Source organism: Eptesicus fuscus, chromosome 6 (genome assembly GCF_027574615.1).
Source record: "Eptesicus fuscus isolate TK198812 chromosome 6, DD_ASM_mEF_20220401, whole genome shotgun sequence".
Lineage (NCBI taxonomy): Eukaryota > Metazoa > Chordata > Mammalia > Chiroptera > Vespertilionidae > Eptesicus > Eptesicus fuscus.
In genome coordinates, this window is record NC_072478.1 from 30,387,516 (window position 1) to 30,404,501 (window position 16,986).

Consider the following 16,986-nt stretch of genomic DNA (forward strand, 5'->3'; position numbering starts at 1 on the left):
TCATCCCTTCAGGACTATCTTCAGCTCTTAGGGCTGGTCTCTGCCCTTCGGGGCACAGCTCGGCTCTTCTCTGAAGAGAGCTGGGAGGGGCCCAGGAGACTGCAGTCTCTCTCTCTACTCCTGTAAACAATCAAATGAAGTAAAACATTCCTTAACAGAGCACAAGGCTCTGCAGCAGGCGTCCTCAAACTGCGGCCCGCGGGCCACATGCAGGTGTTTTTGCCGTTTTGTTTTTTTACAAAACAAGTTATGTGCAGTGTTCATAGTTTTTTTTTTAAACTATAGTCCGGCCCTCCAACGGTCTGAGGGAGTGTGAACTGGCCCCCTGTTTAAAAAGTTTGAGGACCCCTGCTCTGCAGACTCAGGCTCTGCCTTTTGGGACTGGCTTCAGCTGTTTGGGTCTTGGTGGGGCTCTTGGGGCCTGGCTCTGCCCTCCAGGGCTGGCTTTGGCTAGACTGACTCTTGGGGTCTAGGCTGGCTCTTTGGAACTAGTGTCAACCGTTTGGGACTAGATTCAGCTCTTTGGCCTTGACTAGGCTGTCCTGGGCTAGATCCATGAAAACCAAATTGAGAGAATAAGGAGAGAAGAGAGGGGTCTGAGAAAAGTGAGAATGAGGAGAAAAGTGAGAGGTGAGAGGAAATTGAGAGGATGAGAAGAGAGAAATAAGAGAAAATTCACCTTTTCCTTTTAAAAAGAGGTTTTTATTGCCTTTGGTCCACAGTTGGTATTTCACATTATCTCTTGGTGCCAGGGCTCCTGGGTGGGGCTGGTCCCAGGGAGGGCCTCCTAGTGGGGGTCCCTGTGCAGTACTTGGCGGGGGAGAGGGGACAAGCGTGGAAGAGGTGGGGGTCTGGCTTTGCCTCAACCACTCAGAACTCTATTGTCCTGTCTGCCTGTTTCCTCACTGGTGCCCTGTGAGGGTCCTGGGGAAATGCAATCCCTCACCAGGCCTAAAATATCTGGGGACTATGGTCCAGCCCTCTCCCAAGGAACTTCCTTCCTTCCCACCCCATCCCCCCCCCCCAAAAAAAAATTACTTTTGTTACAACTGCCTGAAACTTCTGTTGGTGCAGAAACCACAAACTGATCAGCAGAGAAAAGAGAAGAGGGGCAGAAGCAACCGGAAGCATTTGGGGCCAATTTCCCTCCCTGCACAGGTTTCTCCCTCCCCCTCTCCCCCCGCCCCTGCTTGGCCCTAAGCCTGCTGGGAAATTTGCTACCTGGGTGTGCCCTAGCAGGGACACCCACCCTATATGCATCTGGATCTGGCTTTCACAGACCCTCAATTTAAACACATAGAAAAACAAGATGAAAACGTAGAAAAACCCCAAATTCCCGATGGGACAATGACGTAAAGAGACACTCTGCAAGGATGGGGCCTCAGTAGCCTGCCTCCTCTTGGTAGTATGGAGGGTACTCCGGGGCCTTCCCTGGGCTTGGGCAGTCGCCAGCCGACCCTGGAGCCCCGTCAGCCATTGGGCCTTGTGGACAGTACTTGGGGTCATATATCTGCCGGCCCAGGCCAAAGACCTGGCCGCTCTGGTTGGCACCCTGTGTGTAGCCCATCTGCAGAGACATGGAGGAATTGTCACACTTGTCGGTGCCCAGCTTGGTGTCATAGATGTGCCGCCGGGTCCCAGGAGCCGTCATGCCCACCTGAAGAGGGAAGAGAGAGCATCAGGATGGGAGGGATGAGGGAAATGGAACGCCCCAAAATTTCCACACCATCTCCCATCTCCCTTTACAATCACAGTACAAACTCCTCTGCGCCCTTCCAAGCCCTGCTCAGACACCCTCTTTCCTGACTATGCCGAGGGGATTCATTACCAGTGACCCTGTCCTTTGGAACCAGGGGTGTTTGGGTCCAGCTCTCCCTGCCAGTCAGGAAGCTTCCTAGTCTGGAGCCAAGGCCTCCTGAAAACCCCCACCGCACTGCGACACGTGACACAGCAGGAAAAGGGAGAACCACAGGGTCTAAAATGTCAGAGCTGAATGGGCCTCAGGTCAATCCCTTGAGGGAAACTGAGGCATAGAGCTAGGTAGAAACTTCCTTGGGGACACATAGTAAGCTGAGGCAGAGACAGAGAAGGCAGGAGGGAAGCCCAGGGTGGGGGTGCCAATGGAGAAGAAGGGTTTGGGCCAGGTGGGGGCGTGCCCGAGGGGGACTGGGTGAGGCCCACCTGGCTGGCACACTTGTTGGTGCCCATTTGCAGGCTGATGGTTGAGTGGTCCATGGGTGGCAGGATATGGTTCTTGGGGTCGTACAGATGCCTTCTTGTACCATAGGCCGTCATGCCCGACTGGCTGGCACACTTGTTGGTACCCATCTGCAGGAAGACGGGCAGGAGAGGTCAGGCTGCCCGAAACTCAAGAGGCCACGGAGTGGGACAGGGCTGGGGTCACAGCAGAATCTCCCCCCTACCCCCGATGGGCCCTGGTGCCCACCTGGAGCCCGATGACACACTGGCCCGCCTTCATGGTGGCGTCATCAAAGTTCCGCTCCTGCTTCTCTGAGTACTTGATGCCAATGTCCACGCCACTCTGCAGCCCCTTAGTCTTGGCCTGGAGGGAAGGGGGGCTGGGAGTATCAGGGAGGGGCAGCCTGGACTCCTGAGCCAGTCCCAGAGTGCGTGACCCTGGAGGAGGATCGGGCTGCAACCTGTCCCCTTCGCCTGCTGCCCAGTGACTTAGGCTTCAGATTCAGAGGTCCTGTTGGCCCTCAGCCTTCCTGTTGCTCAGGCCAAGCATTGCGGGGGAGGGGGGGGTGTCTCATCTTTCATCACCTTCTACCCAACTCTCACTGCTGCCTGTTCAGGCCATGACCACCATCTCTCACTTGGACACTTGCCCCTGGCTCCTCACTGATCTCCCCATCCCCGGTCCTCATGGGGCAGCCCTTGAAAACACCACTCAGAACACCGTTCCTGACATGAGAACCTCCTCCCTGTTCCTACATCAGGGCCTGGCTATTCCTTCCTCTGGAAACACTGCTCCAACCTACCCTGGTCTTTGTTTAAGGGTCACTAGACCCCACACCCTGGTCTAATTCTTTCTTCTTCCTCCCGGCATGTCTCACAATCGATGACTTACAGCTTATAAGAAAATGACTTGAAGAGGGAACCCTCTTGTAAACTCTGGGCTCTGAGGAGGTGTGCTTGGCCGTTCATCAGTGGTGACACATGGTTCAAACTCCAGTGGGGATGTGGATGGTGGGGGAGGCTGTGTCTGAGCGGGGGTGGGCTGTACCTGACCAGGGGGCATATGGGAAATCTCTGTAGCTTCCTCTCAATTTTGGTGTGAACCTAAAACTGCTCTAAAACAGAAAGTTTTGCCCTGGCCAGTGTTTCTCAGTGGTTGGGGCATCGCCTGTGCACCAAAGGGCCTCGGGTTCAATTCCCAGTCAAGGGTACATACCTAGGTTGTAGGTTCAATCCCTGGCCCCGGTCAACCAATCGATGTGTCTCTCTCACATCAATATTTCTCTTTCTCTCTCTCTCCTCCTCCCTCCCTCCCACTCTCTCTAAAAATCAATGAAAAAATATCCTTGTTGATGATTAACAAAAAATACCAAAAAAATTTAAAAATTTTAAATATAAAGACTTTTTAGCCCTGACCGGTTTGGCTCAGTGGATAGAGCATCGGCCTGCGGACTCAAGGGTCCCAGGTTCGATTCTGGTCAAGGGCATGTACCTTGGTTGCAGGCACATCTCCAGTGGGAGGTGTGCAGGAGGCAGCTGATCGATGTTTCTCTCTCATCGATGTTTCTGACTCTCTATCCCTCTCCCTTCCTCTCTGTAAGAAATCAATAAAATATATTTAAAAAAAAAAAAGAATTTTTAAACAAAAAAAAAATTGTTTTGGTTTATTGTCTGCTTCCTCCATCAGACTGTGAGCCCAAGAAGGGGTAGACTGTCAGCCTCTGTAAATCTGTATCATCTGCTGTGTGGCTTTGGGCAGGTCGCTGCCCCTCTCTGGGCCTCACCTTCCCTGCCAGAGCCAGAAGAGACACCTGCACCTGTGTCATGTTTCCACTCTCAAACAGGTCATTGGCCTCGAACAGGTCCACAGAGTTCATGCCGTAGCTGACCATGGCCTTGATGAAGTTGGAGAGGTTTTCTAGCTGGGAGGAGACACAAAAGGGGCTGTGAGAGGACCTCAGACTGCCCGCAGGTCAGATGGGGTCCCCCAGCCCCACCCTTACTGCGCCCGACAGTCCCTCACCTGGTGCCAGTTTTGCATGGAGCGGTTGATCTTGGGGACTGAGCCCGGCTGCAGCTTATTCATGAGTCTGGGGGGAGGGAAGACATGGTGGGGAGGAAACAGAAACCTCCATGAGCACAGGTGAGCCTGGATCTCACAGACCCAAGAGGCTAATTCTACTCTTAGCCACTTTCCTTTGTCCACCTCACTGCTTCTTTCTGGGCCTTAGTTTCCCCTCTTGCAATGCCATCTTCACCCACAAAGCAAAGATGCTAAAGAGTGACAATAATGGGTGTTGGGAGCATAATCCAGAACCCGATTTCTGGGAGCGAATCTGAGAATTTCCATTCACATGTGCAAACCACGGAATGTTTGAACTGTAGTCGAGTAGGGTGCAGCAAAGGCCTCCGGAAACTTCAGCGGCTCTCCCAGGAAAGGAAGGGCACAAGGCAAGGATGCTTCCTGCTAGCGACCCTCAACAAAGCAATCTCTCTCACACACACACACACACACACGCGCGCGCAGAAAGACACAGACTCATTGAGGGAAAAGCAAGCGGGCTTCAAATGGCAAGTGGAGCACGGCCACCCTGTGCAGGACAATCCGGCGACAAGCCCATGCCCACACCACACTCACGTGCACAGGATAATCCCATCCTTCAGACCCTTCTGGAAGTCGGGACCAATAGACAGGCCTGTGAGTCCTTCAATCCAGCTTCGGAGCTCCGCCTCCTTCTGAGGGTCATACTTGGACAGAAGCTGCAGGAGCAGAGGGCGGAAGATGGGGATGAGGACACAACCGGCAGAGGTTCTCTGAAGCTCCTGATGGGGTGAGGCTGGTGGCCCCATAGGGAGGAGACAGAGGGGTCTGGACGACCCCACACTACGGCGCTGTGTCCCATCAGCAGGGACACTCACAGGCACAGATAAACCCCCCTCCACAGACACGCTCCTATCTCCCCCCGACAAACTTTGGCTCTAATCCACTTCCAATGGTGCCAAACCCTCATCTCCTTGCTCTACCTGCACTAGAGACAAACCCTTCTGTTCCCACTTCCTGTCTGTGGCTGTGCCTGTCCTGGACATTTCACAGAAATGGAATCACACACTGTGTGGCCTTTTGCGTCTGGCTTCTCTCACTAGTGGCATGTGTCCAAGGTCTGTCCATCCATGTGGTAGCGTGTCAGTGCCTCATTCCTTTCCATGGCTGAGTAATATTCCGTTGTGTGGATGGACCCCACTGTGTGTATTCATTGACCAGTTGATGGGCAGTTAGGCCGTTTCCATCTCTTAGCCATTGTGAATCCTGCTGCTGTGAATATCCATGTACAGGTTTTCTTAAACATCTACTTTAATCAGTTTGGGAACTTATCTAGGAGTGGAGTGGATGGGTCACGTGGTGATTCTGTTGGACTTACAGAGGGACCACCAAACATTCTCTGTGCCTGGAACCGGCCACACCACTTACTGGCTCAGGGCCTTCGCACGTGCTGCTCCTTTTTAAAAATATATATATTTTATTGATTTTTACAGAGAGGAAGGGAGAGGGATAGAGAGTTAGAAACATGGATGAGAGAGAAACATCGATCAGCTGCCTCCTGCACACCCCCTACTGGGGATGTGCCCGCAACCAAGGTACATGCCCCTAACCGGAATCGAACCTGGGACCTTTCAGTCTGCAGGCCGACGCTCTATCCACTGAGCCAAACCAGCCAGGGTGTGCTGTTCCTTTTGACTCAGATGTTTGCATGGCTGGGTCCCTACCTTCCATCCAGTCACAGCTTGAAGGCCACCCCTTTGGAGCGGACTTCCCTGACCACGCTAGCTATGACGGCCCTCCTCAGGTACCCCTCTCTCCCTGGCCCTGCCTCCTTATTTTCCTTCTCTCTTTTATCTCCACCTTGTTATAATACAGCTTCTTGCTTATGATGCATCCCCCCACCTGCCTTGAGCTTTGCTGTCCAGCTCAGTGCTGTCTCTGGATAAAAGTACTCCTGGTCCCCCATCAGTGCACGCCCATTGCCCACAAGCACACACACACACACACACACACACACACACACTCCGTTTCCAGTGGCAGCATCTCAGAGCACTGATGGCTGAGGAAGTCAGAATGGCTGAAGCCCCAAGAAGTCAGGGAGACCCAGGCCAAAATGGGCAGAGTTGGTCAGCCCCAGGGCAGTCCTTGGGAGTGGTGGGAAGCTGAGTCCAGCCCCCGTTCAGGACCAGACTGGATAAAACTGGGTGCGTTTTCTGCGCCAGACCCCCTGCCCACCTTCACTCACAGATCCCCACTGGGGAGGCCCTCCCTTTTCCTCTCCTCCCATCCCCCAGGGGACTGAAACCTTTTGCAGACCTAATTCCTACTCAGCTCCGCCCCAACTCCCCCATGATTTCTCTTCCCCGTACCTCAGTTTCCCATCAATGTTTGGAATGGTTTGCACAGGGGTCACTGGCCTGCCTCCCGGTGACTGCATATAAACCCTCGTGATAGGATACGGAATACCCCGCCCAGAGCCCACGGGAGACAAAGGCAGGAGGCTGGTCGGCTAACCCGATCCGCTCGGCCCACCCCCTCAGGCTCCCGGTTCCCGGTTCCCAGGGCTGGGGCACAGCCCAGCCCAGAGGAAGCTTTGTTCAGCTTGAGGAATGAGCAGGGTCACGTCCCGGTGGCTGAGCCGGAGGCAGAGGGGCTGGTCTGGATGCCTGGAACGCCTGCCCAGCTGGGGCCCGTCCACGGCGGCTCGAGGGGGCCAGGGTCCTGGGCAAAGGCGCCCGGCCCTCCCCACAGTGGCCTGAAGCATTCTTCACCACCGCAAACTGCCAGGAATGCAGCCACCGCCTTCTGCGAAATCTGCTAAATTGGGACCAGCTGTTCCCAATGGTCTAAGAGCCGGTCACCCAGCCCAGAATCAAGTGGCCACAGCTGCTCAGAGGGACACACTGGACAACCGCCTGCCTCAGGCCATCCAGCTGGGGGTAAACTGAGGCACGGGGGCCAGACAGAGGTCTCTGGGTCTCCCCCGTCTTAAGTAGCTGGAAAAGTGGGCAGGGCCTGGGCGCCAAGCCATAGGAAGAGGGACAAGTGGCCGTGGCAAGCTGGTAGGTGGCCAACTCACACTCCAAACTTGCAAACCGAGGCCTGACTTCAGGGAGCCTCTGACCTTACTCGTCCGTGCAGGTGTCAACCTGCCCCTGTCTCACTCCTTCTCTGAAGCTGCCTGGTTCTCACACGCTTCCTGCTGCCCAGGGGTAAGCGCCAGGTCCAGGAGGACCAGGGGTCATCAGGCGCTGGATGCAACAGGTCTGGTTCCAGTCCTGACTCTGCCGTTTGCAAGCTGTGTGGTCCTGGGCAGCTCTGAGCCCTGTGTGCAAACTGGGGCCCTTAAACTGCCTGGGCTGTGTGGGACAGCATGCCAGGTGCCTGCACAGGCAGTCTGTCAACGTTCAGTGTTCACTCTGTGGGATTATTGTTGGAGGGGGATTTATGGGGGGGGGGGGGGGGGGGAGGGCGGCAGAGCCTGCTGAGTGACTATTCTCTATCTCATGGCTTCCTAAGCTTCAGCTTCCCCTTTTGTCAAAGGGATGGAGGGAGGCTCCAAGGAGCCCACTGGAGGCAATGGAGAGTTCTCCCTCCTGTTGCAGGTCCTAGGGTGCCAACCGCAGGTCCCCATCCGGGGCTGGCCGGACTGTGTCCTCAGCATGCCCAGGCAGGCTTCCTTCCCAGATGTCTGGTGGGAGGATGTATGTGTGTGTGTGTGGGGGGGGGGGGGGGGGAGAGATAGCAAGCGCCCCTCAGCTGGAAAGGCCCTTGCTTATCAGGCCTGAGACCTCCCCATGGATCTGGAATCACCCCCTGTGCTCCCCCTTCCCTAGATGGGCCAGGCTGTGTGACCCTCCAAAAGTGTCTGCCCCTCTCTGAGCCAGAACCACAAGAGTTTTCTTACAAAGTGTCTCCCATTGGCCCCACCCCATGTTTCTAGGTTATGAAACACACATTTCAGGGGACCCGGGCATCCTGTGCACCCCTATGCTGTTCCTTTGTCAGACGGAGACAAAGAGAACAGACAAGGGAACAGCCCAAGCCGGCCTCGGCCTCCTCCTCCTCCGAACAACTTCCCCTTGTTGCCTCACTCCCAGGTGTAAGAGGTTGGGAAATTCCTGTGGGGGTGCCCACACCCTAATTTAAAAAGAACACCTGGCCCACCCGCTTCCCCGCCTACGGCTTAAGTGTCCCCCAAACAGACGTGTGGCCCGGGGAGGAGGGCTGCCGGAGCCTCTGAGCCCCTCAGTGTTCTCTCGGGCCTTGAAGCGCTGGAAGGGCCCAGGGCTGTGGGGTTTCGGTGGGGAGGCCTGGGGAAGGGGTCAGACCCCATCACTCCTGGGCGCTGGGGCAGTGCCAGGTCGCAGATCTCTCTGCTCCCCCAGCATCTCGGGAGTCTCGGTGGGCGCCCCCAGAACCGCAGATGTTGGGGACGAGGAGGGCCACTTTCGTCCCAGAGCCACTTATGCCTAGATGGCCGGGAGCCTAGACGGTGCAGGATCTCCGGGGGCGCCCCTCACTCACCCGGTTCTTGACCTCAGCCGAAAGCCCGTACGAGGGCCCCTTGTTGAACTGCGTGGAGCTCATGACGGCGGCGGCGACGGCGGGACCCACGACTTGGCGGGTGCGCCGGCGGGACGCGCGGGTCCGACCCCGCCCCCACCGCTGATTGGCCCCTCCGCACTTGTCCTTATAAGGCCGGGATGCGCTGGATTCCTGCGGCCGCGGACTTCCTGCGCTCGGCCCGCCGCCCTTACACCCGCCCAGCGGAGCGCCGCATTCCCAGGAGTCCCGAAGGGAAACTGAGGAAGGGAGGGGCAGGGGCTTTCGACTGCCAAGGCGTGGCGCGCCTGCCCTCTCCCTGCTGCGGGGCCAATAAGTGGCTCTCTCACCCTTTCTTGGTCTCAGTTTCCCTTTCTGCAGGGACGGCAGACAGGGAATTGTTGGATGGAACCCTAATTCCCTGGGTGCACGAGTGAGGACTCCTCCCTGCCACTTAGAAGCACCTCCCAATTTAGCCTCCCTCCAGGAACTCCATAGATGGGTGGTGGACGAGGGAACTAGAGGAGTCCTCAGAGGAAGGGGCCATTGGAGCTGGGGCTCTGATGGATGAGTAGGAGTTTGCCAGTCCAAAAGGGATTCGTGTTCCTGGCAGAAAAAAAGGTGCAAAGACCTAGAGGGACCATCAGTGATCCAAAGCGTGTAGAGATCAATCAGATAGATTGGGGGATGGGGGATGAGAAGGGACCTTGAATTCTGGGCTGAGGAATGATGGGGGATGGAGGGGTGTATGAAATAGCAGAGTTGAAGTCAGGAGATGTCTTGGGGTTAAGGCTGAAGCTACCAAGCTACCCGACCAGGCAAACAGTTGGTGCTCAATAGGTGATGTTTGCTTGTACAGATAAACCAATAAATTAATAAATAGCAGAATAAATTAATTCACTTATTCAGTAATTTGTTCATTCATCAAAAGTTCCCTGACACGGCCTCTGGGCCAGTTCCTTGGAGGCAATCCTGGCTTCCATGAGACCTTAGCTCCTGCCCATCCTTGGGAAGACAGAGCCAGGCACAAAGTCCCCTGCCCCATGTGAACAAGTACAGTACAGAAAAAGGGGTCTGGGGTGGAGGAACCGGGAAGGGAAGTCGAGGCTCCACTGGCTGGACGGATCAAGGAAAGTTGCACATAAAAGGAGACATGAGATGGGGTTCTGAAGAATGTATAGGAGTTTGACACATTTGACAACTGGCTGGTTGGACTCTGTGAGGGCTCAGAGATGACTTACCGATGCCCCTTCCCTGGGGAGCACTCATCGCTGGCTCCCCACTCTCTCAATGTTTGCTTCCTCTTTCTCTGCCTGTCATTCTCCCATTCCATCTATCTGAAGACTCCTTTCTTCAGGGTTCAAGTCCTAGCTGGATGGTCTTGGGGGAGTCTCTTTCCTTCTGGGTCTCAGTTTCATCATCTGTGAAATGGGGACCAGTGAAAGTGGGAGGGTCAACAATGAGGCAATGCAACCCTGAGTATGGGAACAGTGCAGTTTCTCGGTGTCTAGGTGGGAGCTGTGAGGGTGGTAGGGGCATGGGGTGTTCAGGTAGATTCCATGCAGGTCCTGTGGGGCAAGAGGTGGGCCCCAGGGCACTCTGGAGGCACTATGAAGAGGTCTCAAGCCAGCCTGCAGAGGTCAGTGGCTGCTGGTAACATGGCCATGGGTCTCCTTGCCATGCCCTGGCCCCTGGTGCTTGTCCAGGGGGCCACCACTTACTCCCTAGGGCAGTGGTCGGCAAACTCATTAGTCAACAGAGCCAAATATCAACAGCACAACGACTGAAATTTCTTTTGAGAGCCAAATTTTTTAAACTTAAACTTCTTCTAACACCACTTCTTCAAAATAGACTCGCCCAGGCTGTGGTGTTTTGTGGAAGAGCCACACTCAAGGGGCCAAAGAGCCGCATGTGGCTCGCGAGCCGCAGTTTGCCGACCACGGCCCTAGGGATACCGTCAGAGTTGGGGGTCTCTGAGAAGTTGCATGTGACCCCCACCTATGCCTACAGCCCTATGTCCAACTCATGCCAGTCCAGGCAGGCATACTCACAGGACAGCAGCCCGCCCACATTCCGGGGTGCTGGGTCCCCCTACAGCATTTCTATTAGGGAGGCCAGGAGCTGAAACAGAAACAAGAAGACTGAGCCTAGATGGCTCCAAATCCTAGAAGCACCTGCCAGCCTGTGCGCCTGCTGGAGACCGGGGCAAGCCCTGCAAAACCACCCAGCCTCAGTCTCCACCTGTGAAATGTCTGCTTCCCAGGCATTGATATTCACCCCACGCCCCCAAATGTGCCTGGGATGCCTGGGACGTTGTGCCACATAAGAGCTGGGCACCTTAGCCCGGGCCAGTGTGGCTTAGTTGATTGGGCATTGTCCCATACACCGAGGTCACCGGTTTGATTCCTGGTCAGGGCACGTGGCTGGTTGCAGGTTCACTCCCCAGTGTGGGGCATGCAGGAGGCAGCTGATGGATGTTTCTCTCATAGATGTTTCTAGTTGTGTTGTGAGTGGGAAACACGCCCGATTTCAAAGACGTGGTCCAGAAAAAGGTGTCACAAACTTCATTCGTCATTTTTCATATTGATCACATGCTAAAATGATCATATTTTTGAGATATAGAGTGATGTGAAACATTTTACAAACCTGTTCTTAATTCTACTAGAAAGTTGAAAATTATGTGTGTGGTTTGTCTTGTATTTCTACTGGCCGGGGCTGTTTGGACCCATAGGCCAAATCCAGATACTGCCTTATTTTATTTTATTTTTTTTGGTGGCCCGTGAGCTAAGTGGTTGGAAAGAATTTTTGTAAGTATATTACAAAAATTACATTTTTAAGTGGTTGGAAAGAATTTTTGTAAGTATATCTTTATTAATTTAAGAGAGGGAGAAGATCGGGTACCAGGGGTCCTCAAACTTTTTAAACAGGGGGCCAGTTCACTGTCCCTCAGACTGTTGGAGGGCCGGACTATAGTTTAAAAAAAACTATGAACAAATTCCTGTGCACACTGCACATATCTTATTTTGAAGTAAAAAAAAACAAAATGGCAAAAACACCCGCATGTGGCCCGCGGGCCGTAGTTTGAGGATGCCTGAGAAACATCAATGATGAGAGAGAATCATTAATCGGCTGCCTCCTGCACACTCACCACTGGGAATTGAGCTCGCAACCTGGGCATATGCTCTGACTGGAATCAAACTGTGACTTCCCGGTTCATAGGTCAATGCTCAACCACCTAACCACACCAGCTGGGTGAAAATAATTTTTAAAAAAAATACTATTACAGCCCTAACCGGTTTGGCTCGGTGGATGGAGCGTCGGCCTGAGGACTGAAGGGTCCCAGGTTCGATTCCGGTCAAGGGCACATGCCTGGTTGCGGGCTCGATACCCAGTGTGGAGGAGGGCACATGCCTGGTTGCGGTCTCAATACGTATCGTGCAGGAGGCAGTCGATCAATGATTCTCTCTCATCATTGATGTTTCTATCTCTCTCTCCCTCTTACTTCCTCTCTGAAATCAATTAAAAAAAAAAGTTTTTTTAAAATATATATATACTATTACACAAAGCTTGGAAATCACAAACTATTTAAGTTTCGGTACCCCACCCCTCAAAAAAATACAAAAAAAGAAAACCAAAACTAACTAACTAAAATAAATAAATAAATTTCGGAGTCCAAAGTTTTATTGGTGCCCAGCTACTTGGCTTATTGACCCTTCACCTTTAGCATTAACCGTTATTGCAGGACTGGGTGGTCTCTGGACTGCAGAGCTGAAATACTGACTCTCTGGCCTTTTACAGATAAGTTTGCCAACCCCTGGTCTAGGCTCTTGAGTCCCCCAGAACCCTAGAAATCCAGACTCAGACCTCCCAGACTTTGAAATCCTGGGGTTCCAGAGCTTAGACTATTTATATACCCATACCTTGAAGATACTGTGGGGCTGGATCCAGACCATCTTAACACAGTGAGTATCGAAATAAAGCAGGTAATAACCTTTCTGTTGGTGGAGGGTCTTGCTTTTCCACTGGAGGGTCTTGCTTTCCATTTGTAAAAACTGCAACACCTGTGAAGCACAAGGAAGTGAAACTCAGTAAAATGAGGTGTGCTTGTAATTACAGGACCTCTGCCCAAGGAACTCAGACTGATCCTATAGAATAAAAGCCTAATATGCTAAGTATCCGGTTGTCTGGTTGTCCGTTCAACCAATCAAAGTGTAATATGCTAATGATATGCTAAGTCCACTCAACCACTCGCTATGACGTGCACTGACCACCAGGGGGCAGGTGCTCTGACCAGTAGGTTAGCTTACTGCTGGGGTCCGGCCTGATCAGGATTGAGCCAGATGGGCGGGACATGCCCTGGAGCCCTCCCGTGGTCCCTCCCCAGCTGGCCAACCTCCCATGTTCCTCCCTGGCCCTGATCATGCACTGGTGGGGTCCCTCAGCCTGGCCTGCACCCTCTCGCAATCTGGGACCTCTCGGGGGATGTCAGAGGGCTGGTTTCGGCCTGATCCCCCCACAGGCCAGGCTGAGGGATCCTATTGGTGCACAAATTTGTGCACCCGGCCTCTAGTAGAATTATACTAGTATGATTCTGTGTAGTTAGTTGTCTGACTTCAGTGTCCCTTGCCTTGGAGCCTGGGTTCAAATTATGACTGCCCACCTGGCTGTGTGGCCTTCCACAATTATGCTCCACCTTTCTGTGCCTCCCTCTCCTGTCTGTAAAGCACCTACTGCCCTTAGGAGTGACATCTGTGGATTCATCTGTGTAAACTCTGAGATAAAGGCTGTTGAGTTACACATGTCAAAATCTTAGGGATTTTGGCCTCAGCCAGGGAACCTGGCAGGGAGGTCTTGAGCTTCTGCAACTACCGTGTGCCCTTGAACCCACGGCACTCACTGATCCAACCAGGCTGAAACCTGGGGAGAATGCAGGGGCTGGAGGACCAGTGGTTGCAGGGGCCTTGGGTGCTGGGCAGGGGTCTGAGCCCAGAGATATTTTTAAAAAATATATATTTGTATTGATTTCAGAGAGGAAGGGAGTGGGAGAGAGAGATAGAAACATCAATGATGAGAGAAAATCATTTATTGGCTTTCTCCTGCATGCCCCACACTGGGGATTGAGCTTGCAACTCGGGCATATGCCCTGACTGGGAATTGAACAGTGACCTCCTGGTTCATAGTTTGACTCTCAACCACTGAGCCACGCCAGCCAGGTATGAGCCCAGGGGTCTTGGTGTCTGGGCACAGGGGGGCTGCAGGAGCAGAGGCAGCCACCTCAATGGCAATCCTCTCCCTGCAGTGTCTGGGCTCTGAGCTGGACCCCAGAGGGTCAGGGTGGGACCCAGGACTGGGCCCTTCAGCAGAGGCTTTGGGCGCCTCCGGAGGGGGGCGGGGCTTCAGGTGCTTCCCTTGCTCTCTGCAAAAAGGAATTATTTGCTCCTGGACACTTCAGACAAAACAAGCATGATGCAGCAAAAACAACAAAAGTAACAATCTCAGCCTATTAACTCGGATCAGGAATCTTTCTTGCTCACAATCCGCCATAGATCCCCATTGACCCCTCTACAAAGGTGTCTGCTAGGCCACCATGCTCTGCTCAGGGCATGCGGGCCTTCTCCTTGCTCTGCCTCAGGGCCTTTGCTTCAGCCATGCCCTCTGCCTGACATTCTCTACCTGGTTCCTGCACTGTCCTCCTTGCAGCCCCTGCTGGAAGGTCATCTGCTCAGTGCCCCCCTCACAAGTCCCAATGTAACTCTCAACCTGCCCCAAACCAGCTACACCCCCCACTTATACACACCCCACAGCATCCTCGGAAATCCAGCCAAGCTTCTAACTTCCCTGCTGTCCCCAGAAGGATAGCGAGGCGTTCAGTCCTCCTCTATCTCTGTGGGTTAGGTTTAGAACTGTCTTTCCCCACTTGTTCTTTTTCTTGATGGTGACTCTCCAAGGAGGCCAGGCACTGTCCAGAGGCTGGCCACAGTTTTAACTCGTGGTGAAGTTGCGCTGGCGTCGTGGGTCTTGTGTATCTATTAAGTGGGAGTGAGCTCTAGACTGCACTGCTGGATACAGCAGCCACTGGTACGTGGGGCTATTTCAATGTATATTGTCTATATATAAAAAACCCTAACATGCAAATAGACATAACAGAGGAACAACCGAACAACCAGTCACTATGATGTGTGCTGACCACCAGGAGGTGTGCATGGAACATGGTGGGCGTCGGCCACAGCGGGATAGTGGAGCAGGTGAGCAGGGGTGCCAGACCAAGGTGGGGTGCCAGTTGCTGTCATTGGGGCGAGCCTCTGGTGGTTATTGAAAATTCTTTGCTCCCACATGCCACAGTCCTGCCCGGCGCTTGCACTCGCTGCCAGCGCCCAGTCGCCCCCTCTCGCACCTGCTGCCAGCGCCAGAGCCACCGCTTGCACCCACTGCTGGTGCCAGCCCCACTCACACCTGCTGCTGGCCCTGATCACCCCTGATGGCTTCTCCACCTCCCCCTGCTCCGAGGGGCGCTGTCAGTCCGTGGGAGCAGCGCCAGCAGGACTGGGGGCCACAGCGGGAGGGGCGGGCAGGGGCGCAGAGGATGGGCCAAGACCCGCCCCTGTGCCCACCGCAGCCTCTTGGCCCACAGTTCCTTTCAAGGTGCACGGATTTGTGCACTGGGACCCTAGTTATATTGATAAAAATAAACTAAGTTTAAAATTCTGCTTCTTGGCCACACTGGCTAAATTTCCCTGCTCAGGAGCCCATGTGCATTGGGCCTTGGTGGACATATCAGAGACCCACAGCGCCTGCCGCAGTGCGGCTGGGTATGCTCCCGAGGTCAAGGGGATAAAGTTGGCCTGGCCTCTCCATTGGAAAAAATTATTTTCCCTCCTTTGCAACTAAGAAGTGATCTGGGGCGGGGGGTGATGCATAATAATTTCAAGAGTGCATTTTTGAGCATCTACTGTATGCAGGCACCACGAGGAGCACAGGAAGAGAATGACGTTTGCCTCCTGGTTGTGGTAGCGCAGGTATGGGTCTGTCTGCCCACTCAGGCTGTTTGGCTTCCAGGATTATGAAACCCGACAGATAGGTCTAGAAGGTTTTCCTCAACCTCTGGGTGACAGCTGAAGTCACCTCCCTCCCTTACCACATGATTCAATTCAGAACAGCCACCCCACAACCTCCCATGTCATGACCTTTCTCAGAGGCCCCATCTGCACCCCTCACGCTGTGCACTCAACATCAGGAACCAGTCCAGACACCCCTTGTCTGTTTGCCTGTCTCCATGCTGGTCCCCAAGTTCTGTGAGACCAGGAACCCTGCCTGTGTGTCCACCACTAGCACGGGCCCTGGGCATTGTGTTGCTCATTTCCCTAAACCTGTTTGCCCCAGACCAGGTGTCCATTGTCCTTCTTCAGGGCCGCTGCTTAGGGTCCTGACCCCATGCCACCTTTCTCCTACTCCTGCCTTCTATGCTTCCATGCAGCAAACCTCTGTCTAGAATCTTAGAGTGTGTGTATGTGTGGGGGGGGGGGGTGGGGGGTGGGGGGCGTAGGAGTGGAAGCGCCTGGCATACAGTAGGCGTTCAATGAATGTTGGGTTCTATTACTCAACTACTTGGGCATGTGAGCTAACATATAGAACACAGACAGTTGGGGAAGGGGTGGCAAAAAAAATAAAATATAGGCAGCTGTCAAAAGCCTGGCTACGCTACCGTCTTGCTCAGTAATCGCTGATTTGCTGGTTCCGAGCGAAAAAGGGAACTCTAACGCTAAATTGTAATGGAGGAGGGAGGCAGAGTCCAAGGATAACCGTATTGTATTAAGGAGGCCCTCCCAAGGAAAATAGGGCCAAGCGACAAGGGGTAACAAGACAGTGGAACTTGTAGCGATTTGCACAACGAGCACGCGTACTACCGGCCTTCAAGGCATGCGTACTACCGGCCTTCAGGTAGTATTTAAAGACGACCAATGAAATTATTTTACAGTTAGAGCGATATAGTTTACACTTACATCTGACCTGCCTTCCTACAGCGCCTCATCAACGAACATTTCCTACCGTTGTGCTTATTTAAGGTGTCTTTGATCACGTAAAACCCTCAGATATTGACTAGTTTTACCGTTCAAGCATGTCCTAGAAGCCGCGGGGTATTGTGGGGCAGCATGTAAAAGACCGGGCAGACGCAGCCCCGCCCCCGGCGCGGCCGGGTGAGA

General features: G+C 53.8%; 1 protein-coding gene and 1 long non-coding RNA gene across 2 annotated transcripts; both read right to left on the minus strand.

The window, feature by feature from the left end:
* Positions 1-678: 678 nt before the first annotated feature.
* CNN2 (calponin 2) lies at positions 679-8,893 on the minus strand. The gene is made up of 7 exons (XM_008150700.3): positions 8,768-8,893; positions 4,838-4,959; positions 4,223-4,289; positions 3,984-4,121; positions 2,447-2,563; positions 2,182-2,328; positions 679-1,657 (listed from the first exon to the last, which is right to left on the minus strand). Exons 1-7 carry the CDS (start codon positions 8,828-8,830, stop codon positions 1,382-1,384), a joined length of 930 nt encoding a protein of 309 aa, XP_008148922.1. The 5' UTR covers positions 8,831-8,893; the 3' UTR covers positions 679-1,381.
* An 821-nt stretch (positions 8,894-9,714) lies between these two features.
* LOC129149434 (uncharacterized) lies at positions 9,715-16,911 on the minus strand. The gene is made up of 4 exons (XR_008556328.1): positions 16,786-16,911; positions 12,706-12,846; positions 10,837-10,906; positions 9,715-10,206 (listed from the first exon to the last, which is right to left on the minus strand). It is a non-coding gene; the product is annotated as an uncharacterized LOC129149434 (long non-coding RNA).
* Between the last annotated feature and the right edge of the window lie 75 nt (positions 16,912-16,986).

Coding starts and splice junctions, on each gene's coding strand:
- CNN2 (XM_008150700.3), bottom strand. CDS start 8,830: ATGAGCTCCACGCAGTTCAACAAGGGGCCCTCGTACGGGCTTTCGGCT. Junction 4,290..4,837: donor GATGGGATTATCCTGTGCAC/GTGAGTGTGGTG, acceptor CCCTCCCCCCAG/ACTCATGAATAAGCTGCAGC. Junction 2,564..3,983: donor TTCTGGCTCTGGCAGGGAAG/GTGAGGCCCAGA, acceptor CCTTCCCTCCAG/GCCAAGACTAAGGGGCTGCA.